At 44.9% G+C, this 14,257-nt stretch overlaps 1 protein-coding gene across 24 annotated transcripts in view; it reads left to right on the forward strand.

Moving 5' to 3' along the window:
- The window catches only part of ADGRL2 (adhesion G protein-coupled receptor L2), a 179,679-nt gene that overhangs the window by 17,310 nt on the left and 148,112 nt on the right, over positions 1 to 14,257 (forward strand). For all 24 annotated transcript variants that reach the window (XM_088463328.1, XM_088463331.1, XM_088463332.1 and 21 more), the window contains exon 2: positions 13,719 to 13,888. In XM_088463328.1, the coding sequence (XP_088319454.1) occupies positions 13,816 to 13,888 (73 nt within the window). In that variant the 5' untranslated portion in view covers positions 13,719 to 13,815. The remainder of the gene's footprint in view (positions 1 to 13,718; positions 13,889 to 14,257) is intronic.

The following is a 14,257-nucleotide window of genomic DNA, read 5'->3' on the forward strand; positions in this document are numbered from 1 at the left end:
GTGTGTTTCTCTCAGTGTGTGTGCCTGTCAGTGTGTGTGTGTGCCTGTCAGTATGTATGTGTGTGTGTGTGCCTGTCAGTATGTGTGTGTGTGTGTTTCTCTCAGTGTGTGTGCCTGTCAGTATGTATGTATGTATGTATGTATGTGTGTGTGTGCCTGTCAGTATGTGTGTGTGTGTGTTTCTCTCAGTGTGTGTGCCTGTCAGTATGTGTGTATGTATGTGTGTGTGCCTGTCAGTATGTGTGTATGTATGTGTGTGTGCCTGTCAGTATGTGTGTGTGTGTGCCTGTCGGTGTGTGTGCCTGTCAGTATGTATGTGTTTCTCTCAGTGTGTGTGCCTGTCAGTATGTATGTATGTATGTGTGTGTGTTTCTCACAGTGTGTGTGCCTGTCAGTATGTATGTGTGTGTGCCTGTCAGTATGTATGTGTGTGTGCCTGTCAGTATGTATGTGTGTGTGTGCCTGTCAGTATGTGTGTGTGTTTCTCTCAGTGTGTGTGCCTGTCAGTGTGTGTGTGTGCCTGTCAGTGTGTGTGTGTGCCTGTCAGTATGTATGTGTGTGTGTGTGTGTGCCTGTCAGTATGTATGTGTGTGTGTGTGTGTGTGTGTGCCTGTCAGTATGTATGTGTGTGTGTTTCTCTCAGTGTGTGTGCCTGTCAGTGTGTGTGTGTGCCTGTCAGTATGTATGTGTGTGTGTGTGTGTGCCTGTCAGTATGTATGTGTGTGTGTGTGTGTGCCTGTCAGTATGTGTGTGTGTGTGTTTCTCTCAGTGTGTGTGCCTGTCAGTATGTATGTATGTATGTATGTATGTATGTATGTGTGTGTGTGCCTGTCAGTATGTGTGTGTGTGTGTTTCTCTCAGTGTGTGTGCCTGTCAGTATGTATGTGTGTATGTATGTGTGTGTGCCTGTCAGTATGTGTGTGTGTGTGCCTGTCGGTGTGTGTGCCTGTCAGTATGTATGTGTTTCTCTCAGTGTGTGTGCCTGTCAGTATGTATGTATGTATGTGTGTGTGTTTCTCACAGTGTGTGTGCCTGTCAGTATGTATGTGTGTGTGCCTGTCAGTATGTATGTGTGTGTGCCTGTCAGTATGTATGTGTGTGTTTCTGTCAGTGTGCGTGTCTGTGTGTACACGTCTGTCTGTCTGTGTGTACACGTCTGTCTGTCTGTCTGTGTGCCTGCTTCTCTGTCTGTCTTTCCGTGTGCATGTCTGTGTGGGCGCGCGCTTCTCTGTGTGTGGGCGCGCGCTTCTCTGTGTGTGGGCGCGCGCTTCTCTGTGTGTCTGGTTGTATGCCCGTGTCTGGTTGTGTCTCGTTGTGCGTGTTTGTATAATGTGTGCGCATATGGAATATATACAAGACAGGTCTACTTGGATGTTCTTAGGGTTTCTATGAAGTAAAGTTGAGCTGATCCCCTGTCACAGCATAATGTATATTTCTGTATTGTCACAGTAACAATTCTCGGAGCAGTCCTGAGAGTCACACTGGATACAGGTTTCATTAATTCTTTATAGCGTTGGATGTAAACTTGTGGCTCTCATCCCAGCTTCCTCCCAATCATAACCAACCATATGTTTATTAATAATATCTTTCTTCTTTTGTCTCCAAACTGTTTGCGTATGACGATCCTCCGCTGCGCAGCTGCCAAGTGGTATTAAAAGGTTTTATTATTACTGGAAATTCCGTAGTTTGTGGTTGGGGGTGAAAAAAAAAAATAAAGTGGTAACGTATTCGCCATAAAAATGCTGCTTTGTGGTAAATAAAATACAAGTAATTAGAGCGTGATTGCTGTAGCTCTTGTATCATCGCCCCTCGTGACCGCAATAAAATGGCCAAAGGACAACAGACTAAGTATGGGCGATACTATTCCATATGAACAATAAATTCTCCCTTTACATAGTGTTTCCTGACAGGGATGAAGCATAGAGACTTCTTTTTGGCCCCTTTAAAATGCGCCGCTCTCTTACACACGGTGGCGGCTGGCGTTTTGTGGGGTAAGGCCTGTATCAATGGAAAAGGAACCCGCGATTTCTGAAGCACAGTCCCTTAATGATGTCTCGTATTCCGTTTATAGGCTGCATCCAGCGCGACAAAGCTGGGGAACAAATGATCATGACAACGGTGGAATAACTCTGTGACTTCTTTAAACTGCAGCTTTTTAATCACAATTGCTTCTTTTTAAATGTCATTTTCGAATGTTTTCAGCGCTGGATGAACGTGCTGGTCTTGCTTCCGACCCCTAACAACAGGGCTTGTATGTAAGTTATTCCTCGCGTTGTTTAATAACCGCGCTCCTTCCATAATGAATGTGAAATAGACCGCTCATTGATAAGCATGTCAGATGCAAATTTGTGTATAGGTCACAGATCGCTCTCCAGCAAGTAAGCGTTTGCTCGAAGCTTCAAAATGTGTACGTAGGAATAGAAAACGCTTATTAATGTTCCCAGATGTTGCACTTTAATCCCATAGAATGAATGTTTTCTAGCAGCGGGAGATTTATTAAGCCTATATCGTGTGAAATTACGTGTGCGCACGCCTCTGTTTAAATTGCAGACTGCTGAGCTACACCAGTAATGGACGGCGGGGCGTGGGCGAGGCGACCTTGTAGCGCCTTTATCTAGTGGGTTAGAGACTGTGGTGTGAAAACCCCTCTCTCTTTTTAGGTTTAGTTTTACATCTAGATTTTTCCCAGTAATCCCCCCCTCAAATATTCCGGGCATAGCGTACTGGAGGTGCATTCCGATACATTGCGACTCCTTCCCACAGGAACAGATCTGTGATATGTAACGTCGCTGTGTTCTCTGTGGAAACTTTGTTTCTTTCTGATTGCCTGTATTTGCCTTACAAATAGTGAATTTAAAGGTCAGCAGCCGCAATGACAAACGCTTTCATCTGTGCGTCGTAATAGTTGGACACCGGGAATATGAGTAATTTCCATCACTCACAAATCGTGTCCGTTACCCCCCATTGACGTTTATTTTACTCTCTTATATTTTTATTTTTTTGGTATTTTATGCGGCGTCCTTTATTTTAGTTTTTTTTTGTAGGTTGTGATAAGGGCAGGAATAGGAATCTCCAGCTGTTATCATTTCTCTTGGAGTTGACATAAAATTATGGCTCCTTTTAAACCTTCAACCTTTTCCCTCATAATAAAATGGAACTGGCATCCCTACATGAAATGGTGATGGAACCTATAAAACGGTATGTCTTCGGCCGAAGGTAAGTAGCGGGGTTAGGGTTGGGCGCTAGGTGGAGGGTTAGGGAGGGGGAGGTTAGGTTCAAACACTAAGGGGGGAGGATTAGGGGAGGGAGAGCGGAAGGGTGAGCATACAGACCAACAAGTGTCGATATACAGTCAGGTCCATAAATATTGGGACATTGACAGAATTTTCATATTTTGGCCTCTATTCACCACCACAATGGTTTTGAAATGACACAAACAAGATGAGATTTAACTGCAGACTTTCAGATTTAATTTGAGGGTAATTACATCCAAATCAGGTGAACGGTGTAGGAATTACAACGGTTTCTATATGTGCCTCCCACTTTTTAAGGGGCCAAAAGTAATGGGACAAACTAAACAATCCTAATGGAGCATACACACGGTCAGATTTGTCAGACTTGTCAGATTTGTCAGATGAACGATTGAACGATTAAACGATTTGAACGATTTGAACGATTTTACCAAAGTTTTGAACGATTTGAACGATTGAACGATTTTTGACTGCATTAAAATGAATGGAATCGTCCAAGTCTGACTGCAAACACATCAGATGTCAGAAATCGTTATCTGACCATCGGGAACGCGCATCGTTGATCGTCCATCGTTCAGGCATGTCAGATATGTCAGATTTTCCTTCAGATATGAACGACTGAACGATTTTTAAATCGTTATCGTTCATATCTGAAGGAAAAATCTGACTGTGTGTATGCACCATAAATCTAACTTTCACTTTTTAATACTTTGTGGCAAATCCTTTGCAGGCAATTACAGCCTGAAGTCTGGAACGCATAGACATCACCAGACGCTGGGTTTCATCCCTGGTGATGCTCTGCCAGGCCTCTACTGCAAATGTCTTCAGTTCCTGCTTGTTCTTGGGGCATTTTCCCTTCAGTTTTGTCTTCATCAAGTGAAATGCATGCTCAATCGGATTCAGGTCAGGGGATTGACTTGGCCATTGCATAACATTCCACTTTTTAGCCTTAAAAAACTCTTTGGTTGCTTTTGCAGTATGCTTCGGGTCACTGTCCATCTGCACTGTGAAGTGCCGTCCAATGAGTTCTGAAGCATTTGACACAGACCCAATAAACAGACGTCTATACTGTGGCCAAAGTTACTACAGAGCAAGGGACGGCCCTTATGTTATACTACCGGAGTGCTTGCTGAGCCTGTCACCAGCATATCATTTGCATAAGGCCACGCCTGGAGCCTAGCCGGAAGCACCAGAGGAAACATTGGGCCAGATGTACTAAGCTCTGGAAAGTGATAAAGTGGAGCGTGATAAACTACCAGCCACTCAGCTCCCAACTGTCATTTTTCAAACACAGCCTGTAACATGACAGTTAGGAGCTGATTGGCTGGTAGTTTATCACTCTCCACTTTATCACTTTCCAGAGCTTCATACATCTGCCCCATTGAGCCCTTATCCTGGTGCAAATTAAATTGTCGCTAAAGTGTCCTCATGTGAATACAAATCCCAGTGTTCTCCCCAGAAAATGTTTCCAGCCGGGTGGCATCAAAAAGTAGCCGGGTGGGGCTGTCGCAATAATAAAATGTTTGAAACCCTGACCTTCTAATAATTTAAACTTGAAATAACACTTTATATATTCTCCTCTTCTTAGAGGCCCAGTCGTCTGGAGCTTTTTTAAACAGCTCCACAGATACTGTCCCCTATTGCAGGCTACACAGAATGTATTTATATACAGCAGCCCCACAGATACTGTCCCATATTGCAGGCTACACAGAATGTATTTATATACAGCAGCCCCACAGATACTGTCCCATATTGCAGGCTACACAGAATGTATTTATATACAGCAGCCCCACAGATACTGTCCCCTATTGCAGGCTACACAGAATGTAGTTTATATACAGCAGTTCCACAGATACTGTCCCCTATTGCAGGCTACACAGAATGTAGTTTATATACAGCAGCCCCACAGATACTGTCCCATATTGCAGGCTACACAGAATGTATTTATATACAGCAGCCCCACAGATACTGTCCCATATTGCAGGCTACACAGAATGTATTTATATACAGCAGCCCCACAGATACTGTCCCCTATTGCAGGCTACACAGAATGTAGTTTATATACAGCAGCCCCACAGATACTCTCCCCTATTGCAGGCTACACAGAATGTATTTATATACAGCAGCCCCACAGATACTCTCCCCTATTGCAGGCTACACAGAATGTAGTTTATATACAGCAGTTCCACAGATACTGTCCCCTATTGCAGGCTACACAGAATGTAGTTTTATATACAGCAGCCCCACAGATACTGTCCCCTATTGCAGGCTACACAGAATGTAGTTTTATATACAGCAGCCCCACAGATACTGTCCCCTATTGCAGGCTACACAGAATGTATTTATATACAGCAGCCCCACAGATACTGTCCCCTATTGCAGGCTACACAGAATGTAGTTTTATATACAGCAGCCCCACAGATACTGTCCCCTATTGCAGGCTACACAGAATGTAGTTTATATACAGCAGCTCCACAGATACTGTCCCCTATTGCAGGCTACACAGAATGTAGTTTATATACAGCAGCCCCACAGATTTATTTTTTCCGGCACCATCACAGAGAGAGAGGACGCAGGTCTACTCTCTATAAACAGTTCAGGCAACTATTCCCGCCTGTACAGTGCCCTGTGCTTATATACAGGGGGAGGGATCTTTGCCCTGCAGTCTGACACCACCCCTGCCCTGTGATGGACAACGTGCCCCCTGCCCCGTTGCAGTATCCCCTGCCCGGCACTCACCCGTCCCAATGCCACGTCCCCTGCCCGGCACCTCCCCCGTCACATAGCCGCATCCCCTGCCTGGCACTTCCCTCGGTCCCAGTGCAGCGTCCCCTGCCTGGCACCTCCCCCTGCCCCCAATACGCTGCATCCCAGAACCCTCATGAACACATGACGTCTGCATCGGCGTCATATCCAGCACCCGTGTCCATGGCAACAAGGACACATTAAGGGTGACCGGGCGGTAGGAGACTTTGCGCATTGTGGCGGGGGAATGCGATGTGCTGGGTGGTAGCGGTTCCTTGCTGGGCGATGTGCCCGGAACATAGAGCCTGGGGAGTACACTGCAAATCCTATCTGCCAGCTGCCCCAGTTTGCGGGTCCTATTCCGGGAAAGTTATGGGGTGTCTGTCGTTCACTGCTACCCTTGCAGAGCTGGTGTAAGTGGGTAATGCACACGATGGACGGCTATTGGGATGGCTTCACCTACAAAACCGCTGCCACCCCCCCTCTGGCCACAATGCATTGCAGCTGTTTCCCCAATTCCCCAAATGGGGTGATGCACAATTGCTAAATAATCACTCACACAGGTGACCTGTCACACGGGCAGAACAATCGTTAGCATCAAGGCTCAGGCACTAGTACAGTGCGGCCCTCAGTGTGTTTCAGCTGTATTTGGTTTGTTCTTTTATATACCTGTGTACATTTTTATATCTGTTATGAAATACAGTGAAAAGATTGTTATTTATACGTAAACCTACAATACAGCCACAGTGTTTTGCAACTTTTAGTGTTGCTGTCATAAATCTCTGTTTGCAGTGTAGTTAATAAATAACGCCTGGTTACATATGCTCCAAGGGGGGAAAATATATGTGGTGAAAACCCATAAACCCCAAATTGCTGTAAACCTTTCGCACCCCCTCTATAACCGTGACCTTACTCAGATCGGTTTGAGCCCTACTTACAAATATCCTGCCATATCCTTTCCTTGCGCGCGGTTAATGTCGCTGTGTCCTCATCGGCTAGTTTTCTGTAACCACCTCATTTGCTGTCTGTATCTCCAATAAAACCGCCCCGACCATGGCTGGTAGCTTTTGCTGGTTTAACTTAAGTTTCAGCCCCCCCTCCCACAATTGACAGACGCCGTTCCCGGACCCCGCAGCGCTCTGGCCTTGCTTGTTGTGAGTGACACGGAACACTGGGACGCTGCGTGTCGTCTAATCAGTCCTGCGTGACATCCTACGTTCCTGTATAATCAGCCATAGGGAAGAGGAGCAAGGTGAGGGCTGAGAACGTCTCTCCTGGGCTTCTCACGAATAGATCGGACAATCTGTACGTATTATCAACGTGCCTTGGTGTATTGAGCAACACGAGGGGAGTAATAGCTGAAAGGAGAGATCTATTGGAAACAGCTGGAGACTTCCCACCGCTCCGTCCTCATTGCTTTTCCTATATGCAATGCTCCTGTATATGTATTTTCTGTATATTGTCGATCCTTTCCCTCTGCGTGCGATTGCGTTGTAACCCATGGCCGGCCATTATCCCGCTCCCTGCAATCCGCAGTGTTTCCAGTCTCCTTTCTTACTCCTTGTTGATATTGATAACCCAGTATGACACATCTTAAGTCATTATTATTTCATTTAGTGGCTGTATGTATAGAGCAAGTGGGAATCTGACTATTGATCCGCTGAATGGCTTGTAACATTGATTTATGAGTCAAGGATTTAGTGTGCTGAGCCAAACTCAGTGGAGATTGCATCTTATGCGCCCATTGATTTCGTTTCAGATTTCACTTGGCGGTAATTAGACTATGATCTCACAGATGTTAACGTTAAACTCACTTTCTGTTCATAACAAGCTGCAGATAGTTCAAAATTTCCCAAAGTGGGTTTTACAGGGAGATGCCGGGAGGAGCCGTCTCCAGCCCCGTGTCCGAGGAACGTGCGTCGGGGGCGGGGTCTGAGCATGTTCTTGTGACTGGTCCATCCAATGCTCGGCCAGTGGACTTCCGTTTTCGAAATGGGTTGAACTAGAACCTTAGGTAGAATGAGAGCGCTTATGGCAGTGCAGAGTATTTTTTGGAGAAGTCTACTTATCTTGTGGGAGCCAGGGAACGGTGATTGTATTCCTCAGATCCAGAAATGGGAACGTTACTGTGACTGTGTTGGGCGTTTCCTCAGGAGCGTGCTTGGCTCCTTTCAAGCTCTCGGCTGCTGCCCAAATATCCATTCATTGGTGTAGCTGCACATATTCGCCACTGCAGAAGCGACGCTTAGATACCGACCAATTTCCCCCATGATTGGGGTAGCGGGATAGAGCTCTCAATCTGGGACAGTCCTGCCTGAGTTTAAACAGTTGAGAGGACAGGGCTGTGTATGACAGGGGCAGTGACATGATGTGAGGAGGGGAATGGGGGCAGCAGGAAGTCACAGACTGAGTTATATATTGGGAGGAGCAGGGTCCCCAGCAGCACAGAGTATATCAGGAGATGAGTGATGTGTTAGTGAGGACAGGGCTGCATGTGACAGGGGCAGTGACATGATGTGAGGAGGGGAATGGAGGCAGCAGGAAGTCACAGACTGAGAGTTATATAGTGGGAGGAGCAGGGTCCCCAGCAGCACAGAGTATATCAGGAGATGAGTGATGTAGTGAGGACAGAGCTGCATGTGACAGGGGCAGTGACATGATGTGAGGAGGGGAATGGAGGCAGCAGGAAGTCACAGACTGAGAGTTATATATTGGGAGGAGCAGAGTCCCCAGCAGCACAGAGTATATCAGGAGATGAGTGATGTGTTAGTGAGGACAGGGCTGCATGTGACAGGGGCAGTGACATGATGTGAGGAGGGGAATGGAGGCAGCAGGAAGTCACAGACTGAGAGTTATATATTGGGAGGAGCAGAGTCCCCAGCAGCACAGAGTATATCAGGAGATGAGTGATGTGTTAGTGAGGACAGGGCTGCATGTGACAGGGGCAGTGACATGATGTGAGGAGGGGAATGGAGGCAGCAGGAAGACAGACTGAGAGTTATATAGTGGAAGGAGCGCACCTCACAGCAGCACAGAGTAGTGATGTTAGGGATATAAAAAAAATGAATGCTGAAGATTGTGGTGTAAAATTCTTAAAATGAAATTCATACATCCAAACTGTTAAAGACTTGAAAGTTCTTAAATGTCTTGTGCAACATTGGCTACAAGTATGGAGTCATTCGCACGTCAGGCTAACACTAACGAGATTGTGAGCGCTGGTGCTTTATCTGAAAACAGGATTAGTCTAATGCCTGGGCATTCATATCTCCTCCTTCTTGTTTCATCTTGGAAAATGCTGAAAATCATCAGTATGTTATAAAGAAAAAGGTAACGCTAGTGTTTGTGTTGCACACGGATATAAACCATGTCTATTTCCCCAGCAGAAGGGCCGTCTGATCAGCGCCGCTTTTGTGCGTCTGCTTCATCTTCAAACTAATTCCCCAAAAATGCAAAATGGTCAGTAACCTCCTGTAGGTAAATAAGGTTCCGGTAACATGTTATCACCACAGCTGAAACGTGTATTCCCCCACGGTACTACCTGTATCCCTGGTGCTGGCAGGCAGGCCGTGCGTCTGCATATAATATTCATGTCGTTGGTTTTTTAAATATATGTTTTATTTATTTACATTTTTTTTTTTTGTTCCAGATGTCTCCACTGTCTGTAAAGTGTGGGATATTTGGAAGGTTTAGGAAGGATCTGTCTGTGTTACACATAAGAAACGTCTTCTAGATGCAGTTGCAGAATGCCTCGCAGTCTGCCTGTGGTGTCCAAAGATTTTAGCATATTTAACATGATTCTCAGCAGGGCACTAAGATATAACCGTTGTAATTGACTTACACAATCTCTCCCATTTCCTTCTCCCTCAGACTGCCTTCTGGAGATGTCTTATTAGTGCCCGATCACCAATACGTGATCCAGAGAAGGCATAAATCATTAATAAATTCTACATTAAAATAATGCAGTTTAAAGGCAGGAGCGGGAAGTACAGCAGCGGCCACTTATCACTAAGTTATGCCAGCGCACACGTGAGAATGGCGACCGGTTGTTGTTTTATCCCCAGGAAGGGGTTTCGTTCTGTGGATTTTAAGTTAATTAATAGCTATAGATCAGGGAGAACCTGAGATCCGTCACTCCCGGAACGGGCGACTTCTCCACTGAAGCTATGAGATTTCTTTGCCTTTAATTCTTGGGCGGAATTTACTGCGTGAGAATAACATGTAAAAGCGAGAGACGTTTATTTAGCTTTGTTATAGGTCAGTGGAAATATGTAACCTGTCGGGACAAGGAGAACCCAGGGCACATTAATAATTCATTATTGTATTCAATTATGTAGAAAACAAACTAAAAAAAAACCCCTCCCAACTTTATGGTATGGTACTTATCTATACTTGCTATGTATGTATGTTTATATTTATTTTAGTAGTATGGGTCAGGTGCTGGATCCACTTCATGAGGAATGAATGACTGGGTGATGTTTCGGACGCCTGTCCTGTTTTGTTTGCCTTGCAGTGAGACACAGAGGGCCGCGGCAGCTGAATCAATAGATGGGCCCCATAAGTGAATATTGATTGTACCCGTGTGAGCGGTGTACGTAGAAGGTGTTAATGTGTATAGTGGAGTGAGACGTATATAAATGTGTCCTCCTAGACTGCTAACATGGAACATATGTGCTTTGCTTTATCATGTTTTCAATGGTTCCTCTTTAGATTTTCACCGCTCTTTTTTTTTTTTTTTTACATAGAAATCTGCTTTTAATTATATTGTCTGTGTCAGTCTGTATAAAAGCTGTCTACACATCCCCCAAATGTTTTCTTCATGTCGTCCTATTCCTCTTAATCTACTCATCACCTGAGCCTGGATTGTTCCAATTTTTTAGTATTTTTATTTATTTTCGCTACATACCTTTTTATATATGTACATAAAACGTTTGTGTTTATGTGGCCAAAGCACTTTTGCTCTCTTCTGGTCAGTTCTCTGGTGAAAGGGACCCCTTTGTGCACGCTGTGGTGTGGCGGCCATTTTATGTGCTGAACCAAATGTTTGGTTGTTTCCAGTTAATGACTGGGTTGAATTCTCAGTCGGCCTTTTTGTCTCCTGAACCTATTTTAATGAACTCACTGGAGACCACTGACCTTGCATTTGGCCATTTAAGTCTAGTTTCTGAAATTGCTGGAAAATGGTAACATCAATGGGCGAAATTCAATTGTTTTCGCGGACCAGATCTCCCGTCTAAAGTGACGGGAGATCGCGGGCCGCTATTCAATTGTTCCAGCTTTTCGCGCTGATCGCGCCCAAAGTGGTAGGGTTTAGCCGCGTAAATCGGCTAACCCCGACCAAAGTGCTGGGCGCGATCGGGAAAAGTGGCGTTTGGGCGACCAAACAGGTCAATTTTCACCGATTTCAGCTCGCACCTCTCTGGGGCGCTGGCAGCTGATCGCGCCCGACAGGAGCAACAATTGAATAGCAACGTCGGGCGCGATGGGGGCTGGAAACAATTGAATTCCGCCCACTGAGTCAGAACATAGTAAGGAATTGGATCCCCACCTATGAATTCACTAGCGATATCCAAAACAGTGAGAAACGCACACACTGATATTTATGGTTGTGCAGCGTATCGAGTCGCTCTGGGCAGGATGTACTAAGCATCGCTGAATGTACGATCGCTGAATGTACCTACAAATGCAATGAAAATCTCACGGACAGCTCTCCCGATAAGATGGTACAGGTCCGACTGGATCCCTCTCAGGGGGAGCATCCCGAAAAGAAACCCATAGGCTTCTATTGGATAACGCCACCTGAAGATGGCGTTACCCACTGGGACAAAGCATCGGAATGCAATTTGCACTTTGTACATGTGGAAAATATGGTTTTACCACATTTTTCCCTTTAGTACACCCAGCCCTCTGTGCCTAATGCCTCAGCGATATCACTTGTTCCTGGTGAATTAAAAGGGGTTGATTTAAGTTAGACGCAACTTACTCACATCCGCAGGTAAGTGCGGCTATATGCTGCACTTTACGCTACCGCCGAGCTCGCCAGTTTTTAGTACATAAAATAAACGAGGAGTAGTGGGGCCTTTGACAACATCTCCTCGCCGTTACAGCGTGTAATTGAATTAATCCCTTACTCTGAATTCTCAGTACAATTGGTTCAGCCCCCAAAACTTTTAAGGCTATAACTGGAGACTCTTCTAAGATTACTGATATCTGTCTGGGTTGTTTGATCTATAAACAGACTGAGACATATCTGGAACTTTATATGTGTATCATTTAGTACATGTGAATATTCTATTTTCAGTGGGGCTGGAAATGCTTTCCTACATTACAGGCAGGACGGTTACAGAGAGAGCTGTCAGGTACTGAGAGATGACTTCCAGTAACTTGTTGGTCGGCCTAAGAGAAATGCTGGTGCAAAGCGGCGATGCATTACCCGGCTTTTTCACCGTCAGCATTATAGGATCTTTCATAGTCCTTTTACTCACGGAGGATTCTCCTGATGAGATCTTTCTGGTGAAAAGACTTAACTATGAATGTGCATTATTGCAATGTCCGGTTTTCATCTGGGTACTTTGATGATGGAATTTACTACATTCATTATTTCCCGCAGTGTAGGTCATTTTTACTTGCAGATAGGCACTTGATCAGTAAAGAGGAAATCCCGATAAGAGGTGCGAATTAGCACCCATGCAACCATGTCATGGCGCATTTATGTTTTTGCATGTAGCGCGCAAATCCTGGGCAACTTTGCTTTATACTGAGATTTAGAATTTATCTGGGCTTCCTAATCTCTGTATATTGCCGTGTACTGTCATTGCTGGAAACTGCCATTCTGCGTATTTGCCTAAGGTATACAGGCTCCAGTACAACTGATCCGTCAGTGCCCATATTATAGTAGTGTTATGTTTATTATACAGTATTTGCCTGGCTTTATACCAAACCTTAATTGTTTTGTTGGATGTTATAAAAGTGTTAATGATGATAGAATGCCCTTATAAATCACTTGTTTTAAGTGTGTGTTTAGGCCATTTGTTACTCCATTTTGTTCTGACTTTTAGTCCCCCATCCCTTGTGTCGTACCGTGCTACCGTCTGAAATGTTAGTAAATAGCTTCACTTTGACCTGTTTTGAAGCGTCTTTGGAACGTATGGAATTATATTAAAGCATTTAGAGGCTATTTAACCATTATTCTGGCTATTGTCTGAGAAAGCAGCATAATGTGTGACTGTAGCATTACGCCGGGGCTGGAATATCCTGTTTTGCCGAATATTAACATTTTTGTACTCTGACTCAAGACACTTACCAGGTCGCTTAAAGTGTAACCATTATTAATTCAAGTGTACTTGTCTGAGGACAGGAAGAGCAGTTCAGCTGACCTGTAAGGGCTGACGCTGTTACACAAACAGTGTACGAGTGCTGGGATATATATATATATATAAATATATGTATATGTATTAAAATACCTGTTTGAACCCATGTCACATCCATGAAGTCACAAATCCCCATTGAATGTGTAGGCTGCTTCAGCTAAGCATGCAAAATGGCTGCCATCTCCGTGCGCTGCATAGCTGTGTCGCTTTCCTGCTAACGAGTTTACAGGTTGAATATATTGGTTCACCCTACAAAATGGCTGCCGCACTTCATAAAATGTAATGGCCCTGCAAACCCCTCCTTACTTTCTTATTTTCATGCCATTGAGTAACTATTGTTTTGACTTCTTTTCAGGTATGAAGATGAATAATGTCTCCCGCTCTCCTCAGTGAAGTTTGTGTTTGACTGGATTCATTAAGGAATACAAAGAAATCGTTACGAGGGATCAATAATGGTGGCTCCTGGCAGCATAATGCAAACCCATTGGTTGTTCCTGCTTATCGCCATCTTGCAGTGTACAGAAGGTAAGTGCCTTTGTCCTGAATTGACGGCTAGGCCCCTAATAGTTGTAGATCTGATCTATAATTTATGTAAGCTGTGGCCTGCAGCTCCTCATGTATATTACATGTCCTCCTCTCGACGCCTATTCCTCGCTCTGGTATTGGGGAATATTCCCGCGCTGATTGGATTTTGGCTGCAGGGCTGTGTTAGGTGAGGTACCTCTGAGACGCCTATACTATAGTAAAACGAGGGGCTTGGTATTTAGGCGCTGGCAGCAATAACACTTTGCGCAGTTACGAGCCCATGGCTGACCCTTCTGTTCGTTTCCAGTGGAACGCTTTTGGCAATGGCCACCAAAAATTAGATTGTAAGCTCATTTGGAGAGCAAGACG

This window comes from Taudactylus pleione, unplaced genomic scaffold, assembly GCF_031769625.1.
Source record: "Taudactylus pleione unplaced genomic scaffold, aTauple2 ptg001343l, whole genome shotgun sequence".
NCBI classification, from domain to species: Eukaryota; Metazoa; Chordata; class Amphibia; order Anura; family Myobatrachidae; genus Taudactylus; species Taudactylus pleione.